The 27,982-nt window shown below is 46.0% G+C and overlaps 1 protein-coding gene across 4 annotated transcripts in view; it reads right to left on the reverse strand.

Moving 5' to 3' along the window:
* USP32 (ubiquitin specific peptidase 32) overlaps positions 1-27,982 on the reverse strand; it is a 217,121-nt gene that overhangs the window by 21,758 nt on the left and 167,381 nt on the right. For 2 of the 4 annotated variants that reach the window (XM_060693236.2, XM_087889985.1), the window contains exons 16-25: positions 23,922-24,039; positions 19,856-20,010; positions 16,847-16,928; positions 14,663-14,737; positions 11,440-11,578; positions 7,436-7,541; positions 5,202-5,375; positions 3,224-3,398; positions 2,096-2,247; positions 512-626 (exon numbers count right to left, since the gene is read on the reverse strand). In XM_060693236.2, the coding sequence (XP_060549219.1) occupies positions 512-626; positions 2,096-2,247; positions 3,224-3,398; positions 5,202-5,375; positions 7,436-7,541; positions 11,440-11,578; positions 14,663-14,737; positions 16,847-16,928; positions 19,856-20,010; positions 23,922-24,039 (1,291 nt within the window). Of the gene's footprint in view, positions 1-511; positions 627-2,095; positions 2,248-3,223; positions 3,399-5,201; positions 5,376-7,435; positions 7,542-11,439; positions 11,579-14,662; positions 14,738-16,846; positions 16,929-19,855; positions 20,011-23,780; positions 24,040-27,982 lie in introns of all 4 variants that reach the window. The other 2 variants (XM_087889980.1, XM_087889979.1) reach the window with 1 other exon arrangement.

Genomic DNA, 27,982 nt, shown 5'->3' on the forward strand with positions numbered 1-27,982 from the left:
GGGAAGAGGAGGAGGAGGAGAGGAGAAGGAAGAGGAGGAGAGAAAAAGATGGAGAAAAAGGAGGAGGAAGAGGACGAGGAAGAGAGGAGGAGGAGGGGGAAAGGGAAAGGAAGGAAAAGGAGGAGAAAGGAAGAAGAAGGAAGAGGATGAGAGAAGAAGGAAGAGGAGTAGATGGGAAAGGAGAAGGGGAAAAGGAAAGAGAAAGGGAAAGGGAAAGGAAAAAGTTGGTTTTTTATGGCAGGGCCATTGGTTGAGAGAAACACGAAGAGGATATCTTCGCTTAGGAACTTTCATGCCAATTCAGTTCCCTTCCTTCCTGCATTTTACTCAGCATTAAGCAATTCAGTAGGGAGTGAAAGTTAAAGAGCGCTCACTTTCACTCCCAACGCTAAGCAACAGTAACAGCAACACTGCCAATTTGTCAGACAAAACTCTCAGCTTTTTGGGGGGGTGGGGGGGAGGTGGGGGGGAAACGAGAGGAGGATGACAGAATCAAGGCATTTCCTCCTACCTGTTTGCAAGGGACTTGAAGAAGCCGAAGTGGGAGATCCAGGAATCGGTACTTCGAAGGCGCACAAAGAAGCAGTTGTCGAATGCCGGACTTTTTGGTTGTCTTGCGGAAAGTTCTTCGGAAAACAGGGGGGAGAAACAACAGCAACAACAGAAAGAGATTAAAGCCAGGAGCAATTAATAATTTAGACGACATTTCAGAGGGCTGTAGAGGAAGCCGAGGCATTCGGTGCCCCGACTGACAGTTTCTGAAACCCAGGGGAGAAGGGAAAGCTGTTTTCAAAAGAGCAGAAGCCGCTGACGGGAGAATTGCAAAAGGACAGGGGAGCCCATCTGACACAGCCACATCTGTTGTCTCGACAGGCGAGTGTGTAATGAGCTCCCAGGATAACGTTTCTCTTCGGCACAGCCCGTCAGATCTAAAGACAGGCTGGGCACATCGAGGCAAACATCTCTCTTTAAACTCAGGTTTTATTCTCTGGATCTTTTGTAAACTGCAGGATAGTGAAAGATAGATAGATAGATAGATAGATAGATAGATAGATAGATAGATAGATAGATAGATAGATAGATAGATAGATAGATAGATAGATAGATAGGTTCGATTTATATGCTGCCCTTCTCCGGAGACTCAGGGCGGCTTACAATGCTTTTAAGCAATAGCCTTCATACTTTTGTATATACCTGCTTAGTAGGTATATACAAAAAGTAGGTATATACAAAAAGTAGGTATATACACAAAGCGGTGCTCTTTTTTTATACAAAGTCAGCTTATTGCCCCCACAATCCGGGTCCTCATTTTACCTACCTCGGAAGGATGGAAGGCTGAGTCAACCTTGAGCCTGGTGAGATTTGAACTTGCAGTAATTGCAGGCAGCTGGTGTTACTTAACAGTGCTTTAGTCTGCTGCATCACCAAGGCTCTTAGGGTTGTTAGGGTCTCTATGTTAAGGTACCAAGTTGGAAAGCAGGAGACTGAGAGTTCTAGTTCTGCCTTGGACATGAAAGCTGGCTGGGGGACTTTAGGCCAACCACCAGGAGACAGTGAGTTCTAGTTTTGCCTTAGGCATGAAAGCCAGCTGGGGGACTTTAGGCCAACCACCAGGAGACGGTGAGTTCTAGTCCTGCCTTAGACATGAAAGCTGGCTAGATGACTTGGAGCCAATGAGTTCCAGGAGACAATGAGTTCTAGTCCTGCCTTAGGCATGAAATCTGGCTGGGTGACTCTGAGCCAATCACCAGGAGACTGGGAGTTCTAGCCCTGCCTTAGGCATGAAAGCTGGATGGGTGACTCTGAGCCAATCACTAGGAGACTGGGAGTTCTAGCCCTGCCTTAGGCATGAAAGCTGGATGGGTGACTTTGGGCCAGTCACCCTCTTTCTCAGATGCAACCCACCTCACAGGGTTGTTGTTGTGGGAAAATAGGAGGAGGAAGGTTCCAAGGTTTGTAGGAGACAAATACATTTTCAGTTCCCCGCTCTCTTTATATAGGAGCTGTGTCTCTTCTGTTTCCTTAGGAGTTCATTGATACATACAGTTGACCAAGGAGGATCAATTTTTGCATTCAATTGCAGAAGCGTCGTTACCTTTATGTTCGAACTGTGTACTTCCGCAAGCAGAATCTGATCGGGCTTCAGGGCACAAAGCTCACTCAGGTGCTTCTTCAAGTCAGAGTATTTCTCGTCCATATTTAGCCTGAGTCCATATCGGACGGGAGTCGTGCCGTCTAGCTTAGTTACTTGAAGAAGACAAGAAAAAAGGAAAAAGAAGGGGGAGAGACAAAGGGAGAAAGGCCTTTAGAAGCTTTTCACTTTATTTATTTCGTTTTATTTATTTATCGCATTTTGGAACCACCTATCTCCCCCTCACAGACTCTGGACAGCCTGCAGTAAAAAATGACAACGTAAAAACAGCATATAAAAATAAACAAATAATAATAAATAACAGTATATAACAGTTAAGTAGGGACGTGGTGGCTAAGTGGCTAAGACGCTGAGTTTGTCGATCGAAAGGTCGGCAGTTCAGCGGTTCAAATCCCTAGCGCCACGTAACGGGGTGAGCTCCTGTTACTTGTCCCAGCTTCTGCCAACTTAACAATTCGAAAGCACATTAAAAAAATGCAAGTAGAGAAATAGGGACCACCTTTGGTGGGAAGGTAACAGCGTTCCGTGTGCCTTTGGCGTTTAGTCATGCCGGCCACATGACCACGGAGACATCATCAGACAGCGCTGGCTCTTCAGCTTTGAAACGGAGATGAGCACCGCCCCCTAGAGTCGGGAACGACTAGCACATATGTGCGAGGGGAACCTTTTTACCTTTTTAACAGTTAAAAATTTAAAAAGAGGCAAGATGATTAAAGACCATGTTGAAAATTAATTGAAAGGTAAAAGGAGGCCTTTTAGGGTGCTTAACCAGCCCATGGCTCTGTTTCTCTGCACTCCCCATGCAAGGCTACAGAGCCATATTTCTGGAAGGCCAGGGGAATGAGATCCTGCCTCATTTCGGGGGGTGGGGGTGGGTGGGGAGAGAGTATTCTACAGGGAGGGGACAACAGCAAAGGAGGCTTCCTGGAGCCCTCAGTCTGAATCCCTAAACTGACGGGGTCTGCAACATACCTTCCCTGCCTGATCGGGTGGGACGGGCTGATGAAATGGAACGAAGAGGGTTCTTCCATAGGTTTTAACTTTTTAAGTACGTTAAGATTCCTCACTCACCTATTATTTCTATGTGCATGTAACTGTCCATTGGAAGAGGCAGCGATAGGAAATTGAAAGGGTCGAAACGAACACTGATGTGCCCGCAGGTCTTGCATTTCACCTGAGACCTCAACTGCCCGTGGAACAGGTCGACCACGATCGAGCGGTTCCTTCTCAAATGGTTCTCCCAGGCCTGAAACGAAAGGAAAGGGAGATCAAATCGAATAAAATCTTTTGCAGAAATCGGAGCGTCCTGAACAAAAAGAGGCAGCTGAAAACTTCAGAAGATAGGGTGAGAGTGGGTGCTATTAGATGGGAGGGAAATTCATTCTTCAAGGGAAAAGGACCATCACATAGGCTTAGCTTGCTTCAGACCGCAGAGGGATGTCCAGTACGACGGAAGACTGTTTTGTACAGATAGCAATAGCACTTAGACTTATATACCGCTTCACAGTGCTTTTACAGCCCTCTCTAAGCGGTTTTACAGAATCAGCCTCTGGCCCCCAACAATCTGGGTCCTCATTTTACTAACCTCGGAAGGAGGGAAGGCTGAGTCAACCATGAGCCTGGTGAGATTTGAACTGCCAAACTCCAGGCAGTCGGCAGTCAGCAGAAGTAGCCTGCAGTACTGCATTCTAACCACTGCGCCACCATGGCTCATGATAGATAGATAGATAGATAGATAGATAGATAGATAGATAGATAGATAGATAGATAGATAGATGGATGGATGGATGGATGGATGGATGGATGGATGGATGGATGGATGGATGGATGGGTGGGTGGGTGGGTGGGTGGGTGGGTGGGTGGGTAGGTAGGTAGGTAGGTAGGTAGGTAGATAGATAGATAGATAGATAGATAGATAGATAGATAGATAGATAGATAGACAGACAGACAGACAGACAGACAGACAGACAGACAGACAGACAGACATAGATAGTAATAACAATAACACTTAGACTTATATACTGCTTTACAGTGTTTTACAGCGCTCTCTAAGCAGTTTACGGTGTCAGCATCTTGCCCCCAACAATCTGGGTCCTCGTTTTACCCACCTCAGAAGGATGGAAGGCTGAGTCAACCTTGAGACCCGAACTGGCAAACTGCTGGCAGCTGGCAGTCAGCAGAAGTAGCCTGCAGTACTGCACTCTAACCACTGCGCCACCACGGATGGAAAATAAAGAGGGATAATACCAGCAGCCGCAGCCTGTCCTTACTTGTGTAGGAAACCAGCATGTCAGTGACAAAGTGAACATTTCGTGACAGGCTTATTTTTTAGGTGCAAAATTTTGATTTTTTTTTTTTCCCCACTCGGCCACATGATGTTCATACTTGAAGAAGAGATCTTCCTCTGGACTATCATTATCTGCAGGGAATCCTGAAGTTTTGGGATGATTGGTTGACCTACTGGTTGACCATGAGAGCCCGTGGCTTTCATTCTTTGAGATAATGAAAGTTAGTCTTTCTTTCTTTCTTTCTTTCTTTCTTTCTTTCTTTCTTTCTTTCTTTCTTTCTTTCTTTCTTTCTTTCTTTCTTTCTTTCTTTCTTCTTTCTTTCTTTCTCTTTCCTTTGCTTTCCTCTTCTCTCCTTCTCTCCTCTTCTTTCCTTTTCTTCTCTTCCTTTCCTTCCTATATTTTCCTTTCCACCCTTCTCTCTTCTGTTCCCTCCCTTCCATCTTCCTTCTCTTCCCTTCCCCTTCCCCTTCCCCTTCCCCTTCCCCTTCCCCTTCTCTGTTCCTTTCCTTTCCTTTCCTTTCCTTTCCTTTCCTTTCCTTTCCTTTCCTTTCCTTTCCTTTCCTTTCCTTTCCCTTCCCATCCATCTCACCATAAGGTGACTCTGGGTGGCTTCCAATGTTAAAAATCATAAAACTATACAAAACAAGTATACAATAAGAAGGAAATATTATAAAAATACAATCCTCAAGATGATGAAAAAACAAAAACAAAATCTGCATTCAAAATCAGAGAGAACCATGCATTGTCCCCAAGTTACTCACCTCTGCCGCTACCTCCCAATCCGGCCGGCCATCGCTGTCCTTCAGCTCAACGTACGGCTTATCATGGACTCGATTCAGGTCCTCGTGGAGCCCATCCAGGAGAAAAGCTAAGAGCTCCTGAGAATCTTGCTGTTGGAAGCCATTAAACCTTGGGGCATATTTAGCTATAGTCCACTGTAACAAAGCAAAGCGGACCCAATGGGGGTTAAGAACAGTGAGGAAGTTCACACATTGTCCGAGTTAGTTAGACAATGCTGATTGTTCATGCAGATGCAAGGTGCTATCTTTAGGTAAATCATGGCTTAACATTATGGGTGAAATCAGCCAACTGTGCCTTATTCAAAGGTAAAAGTAAAGGTTTTCCTTGCCCAGTCGTGTCCAACTCTACGGGGCAGTCTTTATCTCTGATTCAGAGCCAAGGGAGCTACAGTTGTCCGAAGATGCTTCCATGGTTATGTGGCTCACAGGACTATACGCCAAGGCACATGGAATGCTGTTACCTTCCCACCGAAGTGGTACCTATTTATCTACTCGCATTTGCATGCTTCCGAACTGCTAGGAGCTGGGGTGAGAAAACACCCTGTCACGCAGTGTTTGGGTCTCGAACTGCCAACCTTCTGGTTGACAAGCCTAGTGTCAGGCCTGCCTCCGTTCAAAACTCAAGAAAGAAAACCTCCAACTCCATTGGATTAGAGAAGAGGTACTTTTACTAAATTTGAAATGATAGCAGCAAAAGCAAGGCAAGATCTGATTCAAAACGTGCAAAAGTTACACACTGAAAGTCACCCCAAATCCCTCCCCCCAGAGTCCAGCATGAAGAGTCCACTCAATGTCTAGTATGATGTTATGAGAAAGCTCCTCTTGCAGGTATTTCCCGCATCTGGAGTCTCAGGACAGTTGGCCTTGACAGAGTATAAACAACTCCATTCAACAGCGTCATAATTCATGAGTGCAAACCTCCCTTCCAGTTCTCATGGGACTACTATACATCAGCTCGCTTCCCCATCCCAAATGCCCATGTCCCCCTCGTTTCTATGGCAGCTGAGAGCAACCACGCTGCAGAAACCCATGCTGCAGATCCAGTTGACACCCAGCATCCTAACCATTAGACCCCTGTGCCCCCTTTGGCTTATTCAATCAGTCACAATAGAATAGAATAGAATAGAATAGAATAGAATAGAATAGAATAGAATAGAATAGAGTAGAGTAGAGTAGAGTAGAGTAGAGTAGAGTAGAGTAGAGTAGAGTAGAGTAGAGTAGAGTAGAGTAGAGTAGAGTAGAGTAGAGTAGAAATAGAGTAGAGTAGAACAGAACAGAACAGAACAGAATACAGTAGAGTAGAAATAGAGTAGAGTAGAGTAGAACAGAACAGAACAGAATAGAATACAGTAGAGTAGAAAGAGTAGAGTAGAGTAGAGTAGAGTAGAGTAGAGTAGAGTAGAGTAGAGTAGAGTAGAATAGAATAGAATAGAATAGAATAGAATAGAATAGAATAGAATAGAATAGAATAGAATAGAATAGAATAGAATAGAATAGAATAGAAGGATGGGATGGGATGGGATGAATAGAGCAGAGGAGAGGAGAGGAGAGGAGAGGAGAGGAGAGGAGAGGAGAGGAGAGGAGAGGAGAGGAGAGGAGAGGAGAGGAGAGGAGAGGAGAGGAGAGTAAAGTAGAATAGAACAGAACAGAACAGAACAGAATAGAATAACAGAATTGGAAGGGACCTTGGAGGTCTTCTAGTCCAACCCCCTGCCCAGGCAGGAAACCCTACACAACTTGAGACAAATGGTTATCCAACATCTTCTTAAAAAGATGTTGCATTCACAACTTCTGCAGGCAAGTTGTTCCACTTATTAATTGTTCTAACTGTATCTAACTTTAATAACACCATGTGTGATTGCTGTGACACAACGGGTGAAATGACTTCAAGGAAGCAGTTACCATGTCTGTGTATGCTCCCCCCCACCCACTAAGGTAAAATCATTTCAAAAGTAGACTTTGTAGTCCAGATTCCACCTGGTTGCAAAGTATTCTTCCCTGCTCCTCGGATCCATGGGAAAAGAATATGGCATTATCTAGGAAGGTTTGTCCCATACGCCTCCCAGGAAATGGGACTTTTGAAATTGATTGGAAATTTCATTATAAGATGACTCACTTTTAGGTGTGATTTTTTTCCAAAATTCCCCATTTCAGAATGAAGCTGCAAAGGAATAAGAAACGTCGTGGGGGCTTACCCGCAACTTGAGAGGAGCAATGTTCTTTTGGGCTCCGCTCCACAGTTCTTGAATCAAATCCCCGTAGCATTTAGCCATATGCCCCTTCATTCCTATTGGATTTGTCCTGGAATTTAGAACAGAATTCGCTCCGTCAATTATCTGTTTGGCTACTTAGGAATGAGTACGTGGGATTTTGAAAAGAGGCAGACCTCGTCTTACAAACCCAATGAGAACTAGAACTTCCATCGCTAAATAATGTGCCGTTAAGTGAATCCCACCACGGTTTAAGACCTTTTTTTCCCTATGTTGTTATTTATTTATTGGTTCAATTTATATGGCGCCATTTCTCCGGAGACTCAGGGCGGCTTACAATGCGTTAAGCAATAGCCTTCATACTTTTGTATATACCTGCATAGTAGGGCTTTCGCCCCCCCCTAAGCGGTGTTCTTTTTTATATAAAATCAGCTTATTGCCCCCACAATCCGGGTCCTCATTTTATCTACCTCGAAAGGATGGAAGGATGAGTCAACCTTGAGCCTGGTGAGATTCGAACTTGCAGTAATTGCAGGCAGCTGGTGTCACTTAACACCACTTTAATCTGCTGCGCCACCAAGGCTCTTAATCGAATCATTGTGGTTGTTAAGCAAATCCGGCTTCTCCATTGACTCTGCTTGTTGGAAGCCCTCTGAGAAGGTGGCAAATGATGATCGTTGTGACTCCAGGATGAGGCAACTCATCATACATACATGGGGTTGCTAAGCACCCACATTACTGACCACATGACTATGAGGCTGGGGTGAAATCCAAAGTTTTTCCCTACCGGTTCTGTGGGCGTGGTTTGGTGGGCGTGGCAGGGGAAGGATATTGCAAAAATCTCCATTCCCACCCCACTCTGGGGCCAGCCAGAGGTGGTATTTGCTGGTTCTCTGAACTATTCAAAATTTCTGCTACCGGTTCTCCAGATCCTGTTAGAATCTGCTGGATTTCACCCCTGCTGTGAGGATACTGTGAGAGTCATAACTGCAAGAACTAGTCTCTTTTTTCAATGTTGCTGTAATTTTGAACTGTCATTAAACAAATTGTTGTTAAACAAGGACTATCTGTATATAGCCTCCCATGACAGAGGGCTCCACTAAATTGCTCCCTAAAGGTAGATAGGACAAGGGCTCTTCTGAACCTCTTCTTCTATTATAAAGGCTAGATGTAATGAACGTTATCAAAAAAATCCTTTCATAATTTCTATTCAAATTTGTATAAAAGACAGGCGATAGATATGTTAAAAATAGATGAATATCTTTTAAGACAACAGTTGCCTAAACCAGGGGTCTGAAGCCGCATGTGGCTCTTTCACCCCTCTGCTATGGCTCCTTGTCACTCAAAATATGCGTCACAACCACCAATGTGCGACACCCGCCGGCACGCAATTTATTGAGCTTTTCAACCCTGGGTAGGCCAACCATGAATAAATCCAAGAAAAGAAAAGTTTCAGAAGAAAACAGAACGTTTAATTAAAACTACATATGCTAGTTTTGTGGCCTCTGAAGAAATAGTCAGGTATGGGAAGGGTTTTGTGGCTCCCGGTGTTTTCTTTTCTGTGGGAAATGGGTCCAAATGGCTCTTTGAGTGTTTAAGGTTGCAGACCCCTGGCCTAAACTATCTCAAACCCAGAGACCACTTATGAATGACCTGATAACTGCTTTTGAGATATCAGAAGCCATTAAAACGATGAGGCCAGGCAAAGCCCCAGGCCCAGATGGTCTCACAAGCCAACATTATAGGTGCCTGGAGGAGGAATGTCTTCAACCATTAAAGGACACAATGAATGATATACTACAGGGGGGAAATATATCCCAGTCAGGGTGGGATTCAGCTGGTTTGGGCAAACCGGTAGTTAAATTGCTGGCTGGCCCCGCCCCTCCCTGCCCCTTCCAGGAGTCCCCACACGTTCCATTTTGGCTCCCAGTAAGTGCAGGGAGGCCTACTAGGCCGGAACAGGGTGCAGGGGGGGGGGTTCACTCCCAGGAGGCTTTAGGGAGGCCTCATAGGCCCAAATCGGGGTGTGAGGGTGCAGAGCATCCCCCCCTTTTTTTTTCTCCTGGGGTGGGTGGGTGCAGGAGGTCGAGTGCTGCCTGTCACATCCCCTGGCCACGCCCACCATGGCCGGTTGTTAAATTATTTGAATCCCGCCACTGACCCCAGACATTGTGTTGCTCCCAAAGGAGGGTCAACATGTTACAAAGACAAAGAATTATAGACCAATTCCATTATTAAACAAAGGATTAGAAACTCTTCGCTGCCATTCTGGCAGAAAGACTACAGAAGATTTTAGAGGCATATATACATGAAGACGAAGCAGGCTTTCTGCCGAAAAGACAAGTAAGAGATAATGTGAGGACTGTCTTAAATATTATGAAATACTTACGATATCATAATATCGTAATGAGAAAACAAGCTGCCTTAATATTTTTAGATGCAGAGAAGGCCTTCTCTTCCTCCCCCACTGTTTTCCTATTTACTTTTGTATTTTGTATCTTATTTTATTTTATCTCTCTCTATAAAAATGGCGCTGTGGGTGGGTGGGTGGGTGTGTTCCAGCATAACTCTGGAAGGCCTCGAGCAATTTCAACCAAACTTGGTACACAGATGACTTACTCTCTGGAAAGAAATACTGTGGGGGTAAGACACCCCTAAAACCCCTCGGGATGTGTGTGTGAGTGTGTTGTGTATGTTCCAGCATAACTCTGGAACTCCTGGGCCGCTTAAATGAAAAGGAATGAATTATATCTATACTATTAAATTACAGTACTTTTGACAGTGATAGGATGCATTTTGGATTCAAGTTCTGTTAAAATACAGCCTGTTGTGCCTTAAAATGGCTTCTACTGTACAGTACAGTGGAGTTGTCATGGTAACGGCTTCACAGTACTCCACAAGGGGGCTCCCTCTGGTAAGTGGGATTAGTTCTTAAAAAAAAAAAAACCCAGGCAACGCCGGGTTATCAGCTAGTAGTTCAATAAAAATGTTAAATGAGATAAAGGCTAGATCTCTACATGCAGGGATGACATTTCTGTTTGTTTGTTTGAGTGATTTGCAGACCTCTCAGGCAGGGAACCCGTAGTCCTTCCCAATGTGCAGAAAAACTAGGCAAGTAATAATGTTGTTATTAGAACCAGGAAATCAGCAGCAAACAAAGACAGCCCTTTCCATTTCTGGTGTGTTTGTTTTCACTATTTGGATCGCTTTACAATACAGCTAGTCCTTGACTTGCAAGCAGCTGCTTAGCAACTGTTTGAAGTTACGATGGGTCCCTCCAAAAGGTACATAAGACCCGTTTTGTTTTTTTTTTGATTTGATTTATATGCCGCCCTTCTCCGGAGACTCAGGGCGGCTTACAGTGCGTTAAGCAATAGCCTTCATACTTTTGTATATTTTATACAAAGTCAGCTTATTGCCCCCACAAACTGGGTCCTCAATTTACCTACCTTAGAAAGGATGGAAGGCTGAGTCAACCTTGAGCCTGGCAAGATTCGAACTTACTTTAATTGCAGACAGCTGGTGTTAAATTACAGTGCTTAGTCTGCAGAGCTATCCAGGCTACGTCCAGGTTTTGACGTATTGACAGCCCCCCACCCATGGTCATGTGACTGCATTTTGGGCACTTGGCAACCAGCCTGCATCTATGGCCACCTGCAGCATCCCACAGTGATATAACCGCGATTTCTGTTGAAAATTGGCATTTATTTCCAGTTTCTGGCAAAAAATGCCCCATAATGAACAATAGGTTCGCTTAACAACACAAGGTTCACTTAATCACCATGGGGATTCATTTAATGTCAAAAATAGGTCGTAAAATCAAATCAGTCACATGATGATCTGCTTAACAGCCATCACAATTTACGATTGTAATGGGCAGGCTCCATTACAGTTGTAAATCGAGGACCACCTGTAAGCACACACACACACCCATCACAACCACTTCTGTTCATATTTCAATTCCTCCTTGAGTCACAGGTGAGAATTACCTGTTCAGCTCATACAGATGTCGGCCAGAGATGAAATACTGGGTAAGAGGTTGCGTGTTACTGACGCACTGGATGCTCGAATTCATGAAGCACGTGTTCCCCAAGTTGCTTAAGCCCGTGGCCCCTTTTTCTGTGGGAACTGGGAGAAAGGAAGAAATTATGGAAATCAGCAGGACATTCATTATGAATAATTATAAAAGCAATAGCGCTTAGACTTATATATCGCTTCACAGGGCTTTACAGCCCTAAGTGGTTTACAGAGTCAGCATATGACCCTAACAATCTGGGTCCTCATTTTACCGACTTCGGAAGGATGGAAGGCTGAGTCAAACCTTGAGCCGATCAGGATTGAACTCCTGGCAGTTGGCAGAGTTAATCTGCAATAGCAATATAGCACTTAGACTTATATACCGCTTCCCAGTGCTTTATAGCCCTCTCTAAGCGATTTATAGAGTCAGCATATTGCCCCCAATAATCTGGGTCCTCATTTTAGCCTCCTCGGAAGGATAGAAGGCTGAGTCAAACCTTGAACTGGTGAGAATCGAACTGCTGAATTGCTGGCAGCCTGCAGTCAGCAGAATTTGCTGCAGTACTGCATTCTAACCACTGCACCACCACGGCTCTTTTATTATAAATTATAAATTTATCATTATAAATAATGATAATAAACAGTACATTATCTATGCTGGAGGCGGTTTCTGGATTGATGGCAGATTCCACCTCTCCGCCTGTCCATCGTTTTGGTTATCATATTGATACGTTCTCGTTGTGTTCCTTTTTTATTGTTTATTTTATTGTTCTATTATTTTACTTCTGTTTTGTTTACACTCCTTTCATTTTCTCTTTTTATTATTTTAAGCTTCCTAAAGTGGATGGCATCGGGAGATAGATGGTGAAAAAAATTTTTTTTTAATTTTTTTATTATTTTTTTTTCATGTTTTATTTATTTTATTTATAATACTTTTCATCTCTGTGGGCCTTCTCTGTGGGGGCACCCACTATCTGGAACGAGCTCCCCCCAGAGATACGGAGGATCCCGGATCTGCGCACTTTCCGCCGTGCTCTTAAGACTCTCCTATTCCAGCAAGCCGGCCTGGCCTAATTTTCTCCCCTTTCTTTTAAATTTTTAAACTGAAATTTTAATTTGTTTTAAATTATTGGGATTTTTAATTGTCTTGGGCTAAATTATTTAATTTGGTTTTAAATTGTTTCTAACTTTTGTATTTCTGTATTTTATTCTGTGCCTGTTCACCACCCTGAGTCCTTCAGGAGTAGGGCGGTATACAAATTTAATAAAACATAAACAAACAAAACATCTCCATTGAACAGTGCGTGAACTGGGTACAATTCTTTAAAAAATAATAGTTCATATATTTGTTGTTGTATTCGTTACAAGGACATTAATAACATAACTATTTATCAATATAATTTACAATAGTACATAACATCGTCATAAACTTCTCTTCATAGTAACCTTTTCTTTTCTTATATCTCCTCCTTCCTAACTTCTGTTTCTAAAAAATGGAAAAAAAATTTTTAACTGACAAACAATATTAAGCTATGCACCAAGTGCATACAGGGAAAAAGGGAGAAGAAGGAGACAGATTTACCTCCTGTCTCCTGATCCCTTATTGTGGGAAATTAAAATGGCAACCCCAAAAAGAATTTATTATGTCCCTGTCAGCATCCCAGCACTGACATATATAAAGAGAGGAGAAGCTTGAACTTTTGCCTACTAAATCCCTTTGAAGATTCTGTCTCCTCGGAGATGGGAGAGGGGGGAGACATTCCTATGATCTGGCGAAGAAGAGATGAGGAAAGTGGCTTGGAAAATAGCCAATGAGAAGCAGAGAATTGGGGATTGGAAAGGGAGGGATTGGGGGGTAAAGGTCAGTACTGACCGCAAAAGAGCCAGGATCAGATCGCTGTGCTCAATAAAGAGAAAATTTCCTCAAAGATCGGCAGTTTGGAAATTCATTTATTTTGAGATAGCATCGAAACCTGACAGACCCACCATATGTTAAGAACGGCCAGGGGTGGGCTTCAGATCCTTTAGCAATGGGTTTGCTGCCCCGTTGCTGGGTGGGTGTGGCCATGGTGGGTGTGGCCTAATCAACTGCCTGCACCATGGCGAGGGAGGATGTTTTTCGTCCTCCCCAGGCTCTGGAGGCTTTCTTTGAGCCTCCGGGAGGGTGAAAACTGCTTCCCCTGGTGTCCGGAGACCCTCTGGAGGCCAGAAACAGGCCCATTTCTGGACATCCAGAATCTCTGGTAGGCCCTTTATTTGCTTTCCCAGACCTGCCGCACAGCCCCTGCACTTACCTGGAATGATGAATGGGCCGTGTGGAGACTCGTAGGAGGGGTGGAGAGGGGTGAGCATGGCCAGCCAGGGGTGGCATTTGGGGGTTTGCTGAACCCCAGCGATCCTTGGTTGGAGGATCGTCCGAATCCTGCCAATCCCCCAGGAGCCCACCCCTGCTTCCGGCCCACGCACTGGGCATGCCCACGCCCAGTTTAGAGAAGGGAGAAAAAGTCCTGATACGTCATGTGATGCCACAACGACGTTTCACACCCCTGTTCTAGACTCTCAACATCACTTTTGTATCATGATGATGACTAAAACTGGACAGGATCTACTAGCTTGGATTTACCAATTTACTACCAACTTACGAGCATCGTCTACCAACCCACTAGCACCATGATGGCAAACCTATGGCACGCGTGCCACAGGTGGCACGTGGAGCCGTATCTGTGGGCACACAAGTGTTGCCCTAGCTGAGCTCCAACACACATGCATGCGCCCGCCACCTGATTTTCAGCCCTTCCGGGCCCACCGGACATTGGGAAACGGACTATTTCCAGTCTCTGGAGGGCCTCTGGGGGGGTCGGGAAGGCAGTTTTTGTCCTCCCCAGGCTCCTAGAAAGCCTCTGGAGTCTGGGGAGGGTGAAAAACGGTCCCACTGTTCTATCACTTGCCAAAAGCTGGGGAAGCGGGGGGGGGGGTCCACAAGCACATGTGCGGGGTGCATTAAATTATGGGTGTGGGCACGCATGCCCGCAAACCCCCTGCGCTCCCCCCATTTTTGGCACGCGACAGCAAAAAGGTTAGCCAACACTACACTAGCAGGATTTATCTGCTTGGGACTCCCAACAGCTCATTCTCTTCATGTGTCAACCAAAAATTGACTTCTGGAAGGTCAGGGAGTAAGGAAGCAGCACTTACCTTTATGCCTGTCAATTTTACTGCTGTTTGCTATAAATGACATCTCTTCCGGCCAGCTCATGTCTTTATTGCGAACTGCAAGAACAAGAGATCAAAGTTTAGCTGGCATAAACTCCATTGCATTTAGAACAGGGGATCACCAACTTTTTGGACCTCAGGGACCACTAAATTCATAATTTTAAATCCCGCGGACCACTAATATGATCTGCCTAATGACTGGGCGGGCGGGCGTGACTAGGTGGTCATATGACTGGGTGGGCGTGGCCAACTCAATGTCACTCATGTCAAGGGGCATCTCGTCAGCCTCTACTCACCCCCTCCCCTCCCAGCCACTCCTCGCTTTCCTGCCCAGGCTCCTTAGGGCCCCAACAGGAAGCAGTTGTTGGAGCTAAGCAGCCACCATGAGAAAGAGTTGGCAAAACAGCTGGCTCAGTTCAAATTGGATCTGACCGAGAAGGAGGCTCAGCAGAAGCACCTCACTGAGGACTAGGAGCATAGGCTTTCCAAGCAGAGGGAAGACCTGCGGGAGTGCAAGGCCAGGTACCGGCGCCTGGAGGCTCAGCGGACTGAGATGGTCAGCCAGTTCCAGGTCATGAAGCAGTCCCACTGGAACAAGGCCCTCCAGCTCTTCACCACCAGTGGCACTTCCCTTCAGCCTTCGCCTATAGCCCCGCACCAGGAGGCTGAAGCAGACTCCTAGTTGGAATTTCTGTCCCCCTCCGACCCATACAAAAAGACCCCGAAGGGGGAGACTCTCTGCAGCAACACAAACGTTCATTGCACGTATCCGGCCCAAGGGCTGTAGTTTGAGGATCCCTGATTTAGTGCAATATAAAAAATGCAAATAATTTTTCTGCAGACCACCAAATTTTCTCACGGACCACCAGTGGTCCACGGACCACCAGTTGGTGACCGCTGATTTAGAATGCAGCTGACTCCAATAACATGAGATAGAAATGACAGCCTCTTTACATAGACAGAAGGATCCTTATATTTATAAATACCACAATGTGGTTTGAAGCCAGAGAGCTGTCCATTTGGGCTGCTGCCATCAAATATCCCGACAAAAGCATTAAAAGTTCTCAGCCCAGAAAGAAATCCTCAGATGTTTGTAGGTGAGAAATTTCTGAACAAAAACTCTTCTTTTCATGTATTGTGCATCGGATTTGGCCCTCAGCTCTCCGGAAAGATCATCGTATTAAAAAAATACAATATGAACTTCCAATGATAAATGAATGGGAAAAAATAACAATAGAGGGGGAAAGAAGAATTCTTAAGTTAATTAACCAAGCCTTTCCTCTAAGGCTCATATTAAACTTTTTAAGAATGAGTGTGTCAACTTGAAGCGAATCTGGCTGAAGCCATCTTTTGCTGCCTCATAGTTGCCACAAACTCTGAAGGGGGTGGGGGGAAGTAGATAGACAGGCTAGCAGTCAAAACAAAAAGCTTTCTCCTGGGAACCAAGGTCATCCCAACAGCTGCCAGTTGAAGGAGAGGAGAGACCAAGCAGCCCGCCAACTACTTTAATTGGACAATGTGATCTGTGACATTCGGGGTAGGGAAAAAATTGCTCTTTTAATTAGGCTGAAGCCGCGGGAAACTTTAGAGTTGGTTTTCACTAGCTGTGCCGATACGATGTATCCAATAAACATGCTCTTTGAGGAATCTACCTGCCTCGGAGTTCTGCTTTTGGTGCAGTAATGGGATTCAGCCGGTTCTGTCCGGTTCGGTAGAACCGGTAGTGCCGACTGCAGTAGGCTCCGCACACCTGCCTGGATGTAATGCCATCCTATTCAGCCATGTTTTGGGAGCTGTGCGCATACGTGGATGGCACACGTGCGAGCAAAGAGCATGCATGGAAGGTGCGTTCACATTTGCGTGCGCGCTCACATTTGCGAACTGGTAGGGAAGGTAAGTGAATCCCCCCTCTTTTGGCAGATGTGTTACTCGGAGTGATTAGCAACAATATAGGAACTTTTGGGAATTGTAGCAAAGGGAGTTTGAGCTTCCTTATTCTTCTGTTGCTCCAGGCAAAACCTCACTAGATTGTCCTCATCCTGCAGTGACTGAGTGGTTAGAGCAGTGTTTCTCAAACTTGACAACTTGAAGAAGTGTGGACTTCAACTCCCAGAATTCCCTACTGCCAGCCGTGAATATTAGGTTAAAGCCACGGTTATCTTATACCTTCTATAATTAAATGCTGTTCATCTTGAATATTCAGGTATTCCAGCGTGTGATCCTCATCATCAAGAAGAGTAAGGTAGTTCTGTAGAGAAAAAGAAAATCTGCTAGTGAGTTTCCATATCCTTACAACAGCAAAACCTGGTGACCAGAGAGAGCTGATCTTGCATCCTTCCTTGTAAATTCGGACATTTTGCGAATCCTGAGTTATACTGTCTTAACGCAAAGCCAACATGTGTATTTCCATATAGCTTGGCATGTACTGGTGGCGCAGTGGTTAAGGTGCAGCCAAACTCTGCCCGCACTCTGGAATTCGATCCTGGCCGGCTCAAAGTTGACTCAGCCTTCCATCCTTCCGAAGTTGGTAAAATGAGGACCCAGAATGTTGCGGGCGATATGCAAATGCCTTGTAAACTGCTCAGAGAGAGCTGTAAAGCACCATGGGGCTGTATATAAGCTTCAATGCTATTGTTACGTTCTTCCCAATCCGATGACCAGCAGATACAACTAGTCCTCAACTTACGACCGCAAGTGAGACTGGAACTTCTATCGCTCAGTGAGGTGGTTGAGTGAGGTGCGCCCGATTTCACAAGCTTTTTTTTTTGCTGTGGTGTTTAAGCAAAGTTCTTAAGCGTGTAATGTGGTTGTTAAATAAATACGGCTTCCGTCATTCACTTTGCTTGTTGGAAGCTGGCCTGGAAGGTTGCAAATTGTGAACACATGGCCCTAGGACAAGGCAGCCATTGTAAATACGTGTCATATGGTCATAAGTCAAGGACTATCTATACCCTAAACCAGTGATGGCTAATCTTTTTGCTGTTGCGTGTCAAAAGTGGGGGGAACCCGGGGGGTGTCACACATGTGCATGCCCACACCCATATTCAATGTGGCCCGTACCCCCACACATGCGCATGCGGTCCCCCCTGCGCTCCCCCCGTTTTTGGCACGCGATGGCACGATGGGCCTGGTAGACCTGTTTTTCGCTCTCCTCAGACTCCAGAGGCTTTTTTGGAGCCTGGGGAGGGCGAAAACTGCCTTCCTCACTCCCCCGGAGGCCCTCCGGAGGCTGGAAATGGGCCGTTTCCCGATGTCCGGTCCCACCAAGAAAGGCTCTGGACCCTGGGGAGAGCAAAAAATGGGCCTTCCGATCCCACCAGAAGTCGGGAAATGGTCCGTTTCCAGCCTCCGGAGAGCCTCCGGGGGAGTGGGGAAGGTCGTTTTCTCCCTCCCAAGGCTCCTAGAAAGGCTCTGGAGCCTGGGGAGAGTGAAAAATGGGCCTTCCCCAACCCTCGGAGGCCGGAAACATCCTGTTTCCCGACTTCCGGTGGGCCCAGAAGGCCCAAAAATCAGCTGGCCGATGCGCACATGTGTGCCGGAGCTGAGCTAGGGCAACAATGACCACAACAAAGCCCAAAGTTTCAGTTGCTAAGTAAGAAAGTTAAGTCCATTGTGCCCCATTTTACAACCTTTTTTCCCCGACATCTCTCGAGTGAATCACTGCAATTGTTAAGTGAGTCATGTGAGAAGTTAAGCGAACCTGGCTTCTCCCACTGACTTTGGTTGTCAGAAGCTGGCTGGGAAGGTTGCAAATGGTGATCACATGACTCTAGGACGATGCAAGCATTGCCAACCCACGTCAATTGCCAAGCACCCAAATTTTGATTACATGACAGAGGGATGCAGTAGCAGTCATAAGTATGGGTCATAATTCATTTGCTTAGCACCGTTGTAACTTCGAATGGTTACTAAACAAATTGTTGTGGCCTGTTGGACGCCGGCCCCTCCAGCAGCCAAATCAGAGGAGGAGGAGGAGGCATGGGAGTCAGGGCCAGCATCAAGGCAATCTGAGAGCTCCAAGGAGGGAAGAGGGAGTAGAGCTGTCAGAGAGAGAGAGACAGAGGCAGAGCCTGGGCTGTCCATCAACCCTGAGATGGAGAGTCAACAGCCCCCAGATCTGGAGGTGGCTGATGAGGAAGAGGAACAGCTGGGTCCAATGCCTGATGTGCAGATGCACAAAAGGCAGAGGAGAGGAGAACAGGGGAAATCCATGGGCTGATCCTTGGGAAGGAAGAGTCACTGCTGCTTTAGAAGCCCCACCCTAGCTCTGGGGATAAAAGGCAGGGGGCGGAGATGAATAGATGTTAGTTAGTTTAGTTAGTTTATTTGATTTGTATACCGCCCTACTCCCGAAGGACTCAGGACAGTGAACAGCCAAATAATAAAATACATAAATATAAAAAATTTAAAAAAACAGATAAAATCGAATCAAACCATTTTGGCCCAGACAAATTAAAACACCCCAATAATTTAAAAACAGATTAAAATTTACATATTAAAAAGAGGGAAAAGATTAGGCCAAGCCCGCCTGGCGGAATAAAAAGGTCTTCACAGCGCGGCGGAAGGTGCGCAGATCCGGGATCCTCCGTATCTCCGGGGGGAGCTCATTCCAGACAGTAGGTGCCCTCACAGAGAAGGCTCTCTCCCTAGGGGCCGCCAGTCGGCATTGTTTGGCTGACGGCACCCGGAGGAGTCCCTCTCTATGAGAGCGTACCGGCCGGTGGGAGGCTATTGGTGGTAGTAGGCGGTCCCTTAGGTAACCAGGTCCTAAGCCATGGAGCTTAGATGTGGCAGACAACTATTCATCTCCCTGTCGGATGGACTCGTTAGCCTGTGGCGAGAGAGAAACTTTTTGCTAGGGCTGCTGGAGTTCCTAATAAAAGAAGTCTTTGAGTTAATTTCAGAGGGTTGGTTGTGTTTGGGGAGCTGGGTCAGAAGACAAATGGTTGTAAGTTGAGGACTATCTGTATGCTGGCTCTGCACATCCCAGAAGGGCTGGCTTAGCATGTCTGAAGTAAGCTGCAATCAAAGGAGGAATGACTAACTACTAATACCAAACGCCTTTGTACCAAAACAGGCCTTGGATCCCAACATTCAGATTTAGTGTTTCAACTTCCAGCCACCACGCACGGGCTGAGAGCCCCAACAGTTTCTTCTCCATGATTCCGCCGTTACCTCGCTGTTGTACAGCCACAGGCGCATGTCCTCCTCTTTCATCCTCAGCCGCTGCGACAGGTATTCGTGGATCTCCTTGATGGTCTGGGTGCGACTAAAGCAGCCGGTGTAGGCCAAGACCCTCTTCAAGGGGGCGCTGGGTGATGGGACGTTCCCTAAATTCACAAGCAGACAGAAACGGAAATTAAGAGCCAAAGGGGCAAGATACACTACAGGGGTCTCCAAACTTGGCAACTTTTAAGGCTTGCGGACTTCAACTCCCAGAATCCCTCAGCCAGCATCGCGATGCTGGCTGAGGGATTCTGGGAGTTGAAGTCCGCAAGCCTTAAAAGTTGCCAAGTTTGGAGACCCCCTGTGCTCAAGAGCGTGCAAATCAATGTTCGTGGGTCGATCTGGACTTGCTGGTGATTTTAGTTGTTGTCTGGATGGGTCCCTCTTGCTTAACTTATAACAAGAGTCTGAAGCAAAAGTGGGCAGAGAAACACAGAGACAGAATGGCTAAGTGAATGCACAGCCTGGCACGTGAGTAAATTTGCAGGCCTCAACACAGGCAAAATCGGTGAAAATATTGGGCTGTCTGGGAAGACAAAATGGGATCTAACAGTTCCAGATATCAAGGCAACAGGTGTAAAAAGGGTTAGGTTGGTTACTATCTGGTTCTTTTTCAGGTAGGGGTCTCCACGCGGCCCGTTCTGGATGCCAGGCAAGTGCAGGGACTGCACGGAGCCTGGGGAGGGTGAAAAATGGGCCTCCCAGAAGTTCCAGAAGTCTGGAAACGGGCCCGTTTCTAGCTCCCGGAGCCCGGAGAGGCCATTTACACCCTCCCGGAGGCTCAAGGAAAGGCTCCGGAGCCTGCGGGGCCCTGAAAACACACACACCTCACTGTGGTGCAGGAGGCCGAGTAGGCTATGCCCACCATGGCCATGCCCACCCGGCACCCAGGCAGAGAAACGGTTGCTAAATTTTTTGAATCCCACCCCTCGTGCGCGCATCCACAGGGGGGTGGGGGAGCATGGGTATCGTGTGCACATGCGCACGCATTGCATTATGGGTGCCGGCACGCGCTGTCACACACGCTTTTGGCACACGAAGAGGAAAAAGGTTAGCTATCACTGCCCTATACCATTTCAGACTGATGGTTATCCTTGGTAGCACAGTGGTCTAAAGCACCCTGTTATTAACACAGCTGCCTGCAATTACTGCAGGTTCGAATCTCACCAGGCTCAAGGTCGACTCAGCCTTCCATCCTTTCTAAGGTGGGTAAAATGAGGACCCGGTTTGTGGGGGCAATAAGCTGACTTTGTATAAAATATACAAAAGTATGAAGGCTATTGCTTAACGCCTTGTAAGCCGCCCTGAGTCTCCGGAGAAGGGCGGAATATAAAAATAAATAAATAAATAAAAATAAAATAATAAAATCCAATCTCTTCTTAAAAACTTTCAGTGTTGGAGTATTTACAACTTCTGGAGGCAAGCAGTTCCAGAGGTTAATTGTTCTCACTGTCAGGAAATTTCTCCTTAGTTCTAGGTTGCTTAGTCATGAAAGCCAGACTTTGGAACAGTCAATCTCTCCCTCTCAGCCCAACCCACCTCAACCCATTGTTGTTGTGGGGAGAATAGGAGGAAGGTGTGTTGGGTATATTCTCCATCTTGAAGTGTTTGTAAAAATAATAAAAAGTCAAAATACAAATAAATAACAAGGTTTGCTGAAGTATTCTGTCTTAGTGTTTTCTTTTCCAGTACGGGCCAATGTATAAGCAGGCCCTGTTTGATGGGGAAAAAATATGCCTGCTTTTGTAATAACCAATACAATGAACTTCAAACATCTAGTTTGATCCAAGCAAGGCCAGAACCTTGATTTATTTGCATGCAGGTTAATGAAAAACAGCAAAATTTGAATTTTTCAATTTCTTCGTCAGGCAGCAAGCATCCCTCTCCTTTCACACCCTGGTAATTTTTCCCGTGTCTTCACCATCAAGCAAAGCATCCTCTCTCTGTATATAATACAAAGCCATTTCCCCCCCGCCCCCCGCAATCGAAAAGCGAGAGATTAAGAATAAGATTACAGCAAGAAAGCATGTTGGGATGGAGGGCAGGCTCACGAATCATGGTTGATTTCACCGTTAGTGCCGAGCGAACAAACACCAAATCACATTCCGATATGTATTATGAAAATCCCCTCTCTTCCAAATTGGGGGATTTCGATGTGTTGAAGGGAAAGCAGCTCCGACCACCAAATACTGAATCAAGTTTTTGATAAGCAGCTGGCTGGATTTTGTTATATTCGGATTAATATGAGCCACCGATTTTCACCGATTCTCTTTTTTTACAGGTGGCAGAAGCATTAAAAAAAAAACCCAACCACACACACCCAAAGTTGAAGGTTTAGAACGAGCGTTTTAAGCAAACTCTTATTAAAGGTCAACACAGCATCCAGCTTTTCTTCTAAAGACTTGTCTTACCCAGCTAATATTATTTGGATTGCAGGAATTCAGCCCTTATCTGGCACCAAGGCCAGCTGGTAAGGACAGAGACCTTGAAAAACACCGTTTCCCAGATGCATCGAGCTTCTTATCCAAGGGACATGGAGCTCACTGGCTTTTCTCCACCCCAAGGAAGACTGTTGCCAGGAGAGGAGAACTGTGGCAAGGAAGTGGCTTTGGCAGCCAAGTTTCTAAGAGGCCAGGAATTTCTCACAGGAAATAATTCTTTTCTTTGATTGGCCCTCCACAAATTACCTTATTAAAAAAAAACCTCTTGTAATTTTAAATTGTTTTTATATTTATACACTAGCTGCCCGGGTTTTATTTTGTTTTTTAAGAATCAATCCCCCTTACCAGAGGGAGCCCCCTTGTGGAGTACAGTGAAGCCGTTACCATGGCAACTCTACTCTGCTGTACAGTAGAAGCCATTTTAAGGCACAACAGGCTGTATCTTAACAGGACCTGAATCCAAAAGGTACACTATCCCTGTCAAAAGTATTGTGATTTGACACCATAGATATAATTCATTCCTTTTCATTTCAGCGGCCCAGGCGTTCCAGAGTTATGGTGGAACGCTCACACGCACTCACACACACCCCAAGGGGTGTTAGAGGTGTCTTACCCCCACAGTATTATTTTCCAGAGAGTAAGTCATCATCTTATCACATCCCCCTTAATCCTTCGGTAGGGTAGATTAGGGGTGTCAAACTCGATTTCATTGAGGGCTGAATCAGGATTGTGTTTGACTTCGGGGGGGGGGAGGCAGGAGGAGGCGTGATCAGCTCAAAGTCAGTTGTTTCGGGGGCGTCTGTGGTGGGCCGAGTGTTCTGCCAGTGAAAACAGACTCCCGCACTCCGTTTCCAGCTGTGACGGCCTCCTGCAACCCTCTGTCAGAGAAAACAGAGCTCTGGAAGGCCATGCGTGGCCCACATTAGTTCCGTTTTAGGCTGCGACGGCCTCTTGCAATCCTGTGCCAATGAAAATGGAGCTTGGGAAGGCTGCCCGCGGCCCTCCCAAGCTCCATTTTCACTGGCAGAGGCACCGCGGGCTGGTCCTTCACTGTTTCCAGGGTGGCCCCACGGGCCAGATCTAAGCACCACACAGGCTAGATCCAGCCCATCGGTCTTCAGTTTGACACCCCTGGGGTAGACATACCTAACTCCCTCAACTTGTTCATCGCCAAGATTTAGCCTCCAGACCCTCCATCATCTTTCGTTGCTCTTCTCTGCACTCAACCTCAACCTCTATTTTCTATCATAGTGACCAGAACTGGACGCACCATTCCAAGTGTGGCCTCTCCAAGGGGTTCCAAATGAGGAAAAGAAAAGCACCCGAATGCTTCCGTGACCTTTGATGAGAGTTTTGAATCCCTTTGGAAGGGGAAGAGAGAGGGGGACAACCATCACCAACCGTGCTTTTAAGGGTTTATTAGTGTCATTTACAAGCACTGTGGCAGCATAGGCGTCGGAGTCTGGGCGGTGGAGCCGGCCTCCCCTCGAGAACTACTGCGCAGCTGGGTTCTTGCTGTAGTCTTACGTTACCTCTCGGCCAATGTTGAGGAAACAGCCTCAGGCTCATCATACCCATGTTCACCCAGACGTTGGATTGCTGGGTCCGGGTAGCTGGCTGCTGTCTAAGGAAGAGCAGGTAACGGGGAAACAGCTCCAGCTCGGGCAGGCCCGTCACACTGTTTCTGATCACCTGCAGGAGGAAGCAGAAGCAGATTTTAACAGATTAGCAAGAGCTGGAAGGGACCTTGGAGGTCATCTAGTCCAACCACACACACACCCTGCCCAAGCAGGAGACCCTACACCATTTCTGACAGATGGCAGTCCAGTCTCTTCTTGAAAGCTTCCAGTGATGAAACTCCCACAACAACTACTTTATTTTTTTTAAATAAAGTTTTATTAATTTTCTAATATTACATTAATTAATATTAGGGATGCAGTGGCTCTATGGCTAAGACGCTGAGTTTGTCGATCGAAAGGTCGGCAGTTCAGCAGTTCGAATCCCGAGTGCCGCGTAATGGGGTGAGCTCCTGTTACTTGTCCCAGCTTCTGCCAACCTAGCAGTTCGAAAGCAGGTAAAAAATGCAAGTAGAAGAATAGGGACCACCTTTGGTGGGAAGGTAACAGCGTTTCGTGCGCCTTTGGCGTTGAGTCATGCTGGCCACATGACCACGGAGACGTCTTCGGACAGCGCTGGTTCTTCGGCTTTGAAATGGAGATGAGCACCACCCCCTAGAGTTGGGAGCTCACCCCATTGCACGGCACTAGGGATTCGAACCGCTGAACTGCCGACCTTTCAATTGACAAGCTCAGCATCTTAGCCACTGAGCCACCATGTGTGCTTCTTGTAGAGATGTGTCCCCCTCCTTATATTCCACTGGCAATGTACAGTCCTAAGGTCTCTGCCCAAGTGGGAGAAAAATGATCCTGCTTTTTGGACCATGAAAATTGCTAGTTTCCATGGAGAATATGTGGGAGAAATTTAATAGTAAATCGGAGTTATTGGATGCTACATCTAGGAAGGGAGCACAGGCAGTGTTCAGTCCTTCTAAGATGGATATGTACAATTTTTATCTGGAGCTACGAATGAGGAAAAGCTAGCACTTTGTCAAGTAAATAATGATGCTTAAACTTTTTAAAACAGAACTATTTCCCCCGATTCTGAATAATTCTGCTCACAGGAGGGTTACCATAGGAGCACATGAAGTTTTTGGAAGGCTAAATAAATATGCAAAGCAACAATGGAAGGGAATTGGCATTGAAAACCCTTACCAAAAAAACCCTTCAATTTAGCAAATCATTTAGATTTGATTTCTACCACCACCCCCGGACTGCCCCCACCCTACTGGCCTTCCGGAAAGGGTGAAGACCTGGCTCTTCCGGCAGGCCTGGGGCCGTTGATCTCACTATGGTAATCCTGCGAGACCCGGCCACGAATTGGAGTGTATGGGTTTTAATGTTTTCTTTTTAAACTTTTGTATGGGCTATTGTTCGCATTGTTTTATTCTTTGTTGTTAGCTGCCCAGAGTCCCTCGGGAGTTGGGCGGCATAAAAATGCAACAAATAAATAAATAAACAAACAAACATTTGGAGAAAGGGGAGTCCATTAATCCTGTCTGTCCATTAAATCCAAAAGACGTTCATTATTTATGTACTTTTGCTGTGTGTCAAAAACCTGCCAGCTATTATGCACTTTTGTCTTTCAAATGCAGATGGAACCGCTGAATTTTATCCTATGTTGTGCCACACGTTTGTGAAGTGGTTGTTTTGTTTCTCCAAAGTACAGATCTGTACATTGGTGATGGTTTCACCAATTCTCTTTTGTGAACGATCCGAATTTCAGAGAGGTGGCAGGGTCATACCCATGCTGCAGAACTAGCTATCTAGTGTGGCTCATTAAACTTGCAAGATTCACCGTCTCATGGCCATCAACTTGAATGCCACATGTCATGCTGTTTATTACTATTTACTTCCATCCTGTGCCCATGTACTTAGTTGCTAACAGGCAACGATCAAGCAGCCAGCTCTAATCCATTAACCTTGTGCCGGCAGATGGAAATTCTTGGGGTTTTTTTATCACCATTATCCCATTGAGGAGCATCCGGAGGCTCCAACTGGTCCAGAATGCGGCCGCGCGGGTGGTTATGGGAGCGACGTGGCGTTCCCATGTAACATCTCTCCTGCGCGAGCTGCACTGGCTCCCAGTGGTCTTCCGGGTGCGCTTCAAGGTCTTGGTTACCACCTTTAGAGTGCTCCATGGCTTAGGACCTGGGTACTTACGAGACCGCCTTCTGCCACCAGTAGCCTCTCACCGGCCAGTACGCTCCCACAGAGAGGGGCTCCTCAGGGTGCCATCGGTCAAACAGTGTCGACTGGCGGCCCCCAAGAGGAGATCCTTCTCTGTGGGGGCACCCGCCATTTGGAACGAGCTCCCCCCGGAGATATGGAGGATCTCGGATTTGCGCACTTTCCACCGTGCCCTCAAGATCTTTTTATTCCAACAGGCTGGCCTGGCCTAACTTCCTTTTAACTGTTAATTTTAATTGGTTTTTTTAAAAAAAACAGGGGTGTTTTAATCAGTATGGGCCAAATTTATTTAATGTGTTTTAAATTGTTTTTTAAATTTTATATTATATGTGTTTTATCTTTGGCTGTTCACCGCCCTGAGTCCTTCGGGAGTAGGGCGGTATATAAATCCAAAATAAACTAAACTAATAAAAATTACTTCCCCACCTCTGCTTTAAGATGCCACTGTACTTTTGGAGAAACAAAACCAAAAAAAGAAATCCAATTCCCTCACAACCTTAAACTCTTAAAAATGCACATTTAGCACTGTAATACCCAATTTGGCACAGAGCTAACTTACCAAGCCAAAAATATATCCAATTTTGTGCGTGGGTGTATTTTTTTTAAAAAGCTCAACACTCTGGGGTTATGAATAAAAGCAGAATATGAGTTGGAGGGGATATTTTAATGGAAAACATATGCTGGGAGATATCAAAAATCCCAAATCAGGTTTTTTTCCCCATCTGATGCATCCCAGGTGTGCTGCTGTAGCACTTCCATCCAGCAAAATAGATTTGTGTTGGTTAGAGTGTCCCACATATCACAATTAGAAACGATTGCCCTGAAGATTACATGTCTCAAACAGGTTTTTTTTTCCCTCCTCCCATTAAATTGAGATAAACGGAAAATTCATCCAATTTTTTTAAAACTCTGAACATCTAATTACAGGTAGCCCTTGATTTATGAATATAATGGAACCTACCAAATAAGGTCCTATGTCCTGATGGTCGTAAAGAAGATCATTATATGACAGACCCTATTTGACCCTTTTTTGTTTTTGCGGTAATCGTTAAGTAAACCCATTGTTCCCTATGAGCCGCGGTGGCGCAGTGGTTAGAGTGCAGCACTGCAGGCTACTTCTGCTGGCTACCGGCTGCCTGCAGTTCAAATCTTACCAGGCTCAAGGTTGATTCAGCCTTCCATCCTCCCGAGGTGAGTAAAATGAGGACCCAAATTGTTGGGGGCAAGATGCTGACTCTGTAAACCGCTTAGAGAGGGCTGTAAAGCACTGTGAAGCGGTATATAAGTCTAAGTGCTTTTGCTATTGCAGGCAAACTCTGCCCACTGCTAGGAGTTCGATCCTGACCGGCTCAAGGTTGACTCAGCCTTCCATCCTCCCGAGGTGAGTAAAATGAGCTCCCAAATTGTTGGGGGCAAGATGCTGACTCTGTAAACCGCTTAGAGAGGGCTGTAAAGCACTGTGAAGCGGTATATAAGTCTAAGTGCTTTTGCTATTGCAGGCAAACTCTGCCCACTGCTAGGAGTTCGATCCTGACCGGCTCAAGGTTGACTCAGCCTTCCATCCTCCTGAGGTCGGTAAAATGAGGACCCAGATTGTTGGGGGCAAGAGGCTGACCCTGTAAAATTATTGGTTCAATTTTTTTGTTGGTTCAATTTATATGCCGTCCTACTCCGGAGACTCAGAGCGGCTTACAATGCATTAAGCAATAGCCTTCATATTTTTGGCATCTCCTAAGCGGTGTTCTTTTTTATACAAAGTCAGCTTATTGTCCCCACAATCCAGGTCCTCATTTTACCTACCTCGGAAGGATGGAAGGCTGAGTCAACCT

The sequence above is a fragment of the Pantherophis guttatus genome, chromosome 1 (genome assembly GCF_059756535.1).
Source record: "Pantherophis guttatus breed Tessera chromosome 1, ASM5975653v1, whole genome shotgun sequence".
Taxonomy (NCBI): domain Eukaryota; kingdom Metazoa; phylum Chordata; class Lepidosauria; order Squamata; family Colubridae; genus Pantherophis; species Pantherophis guttatus.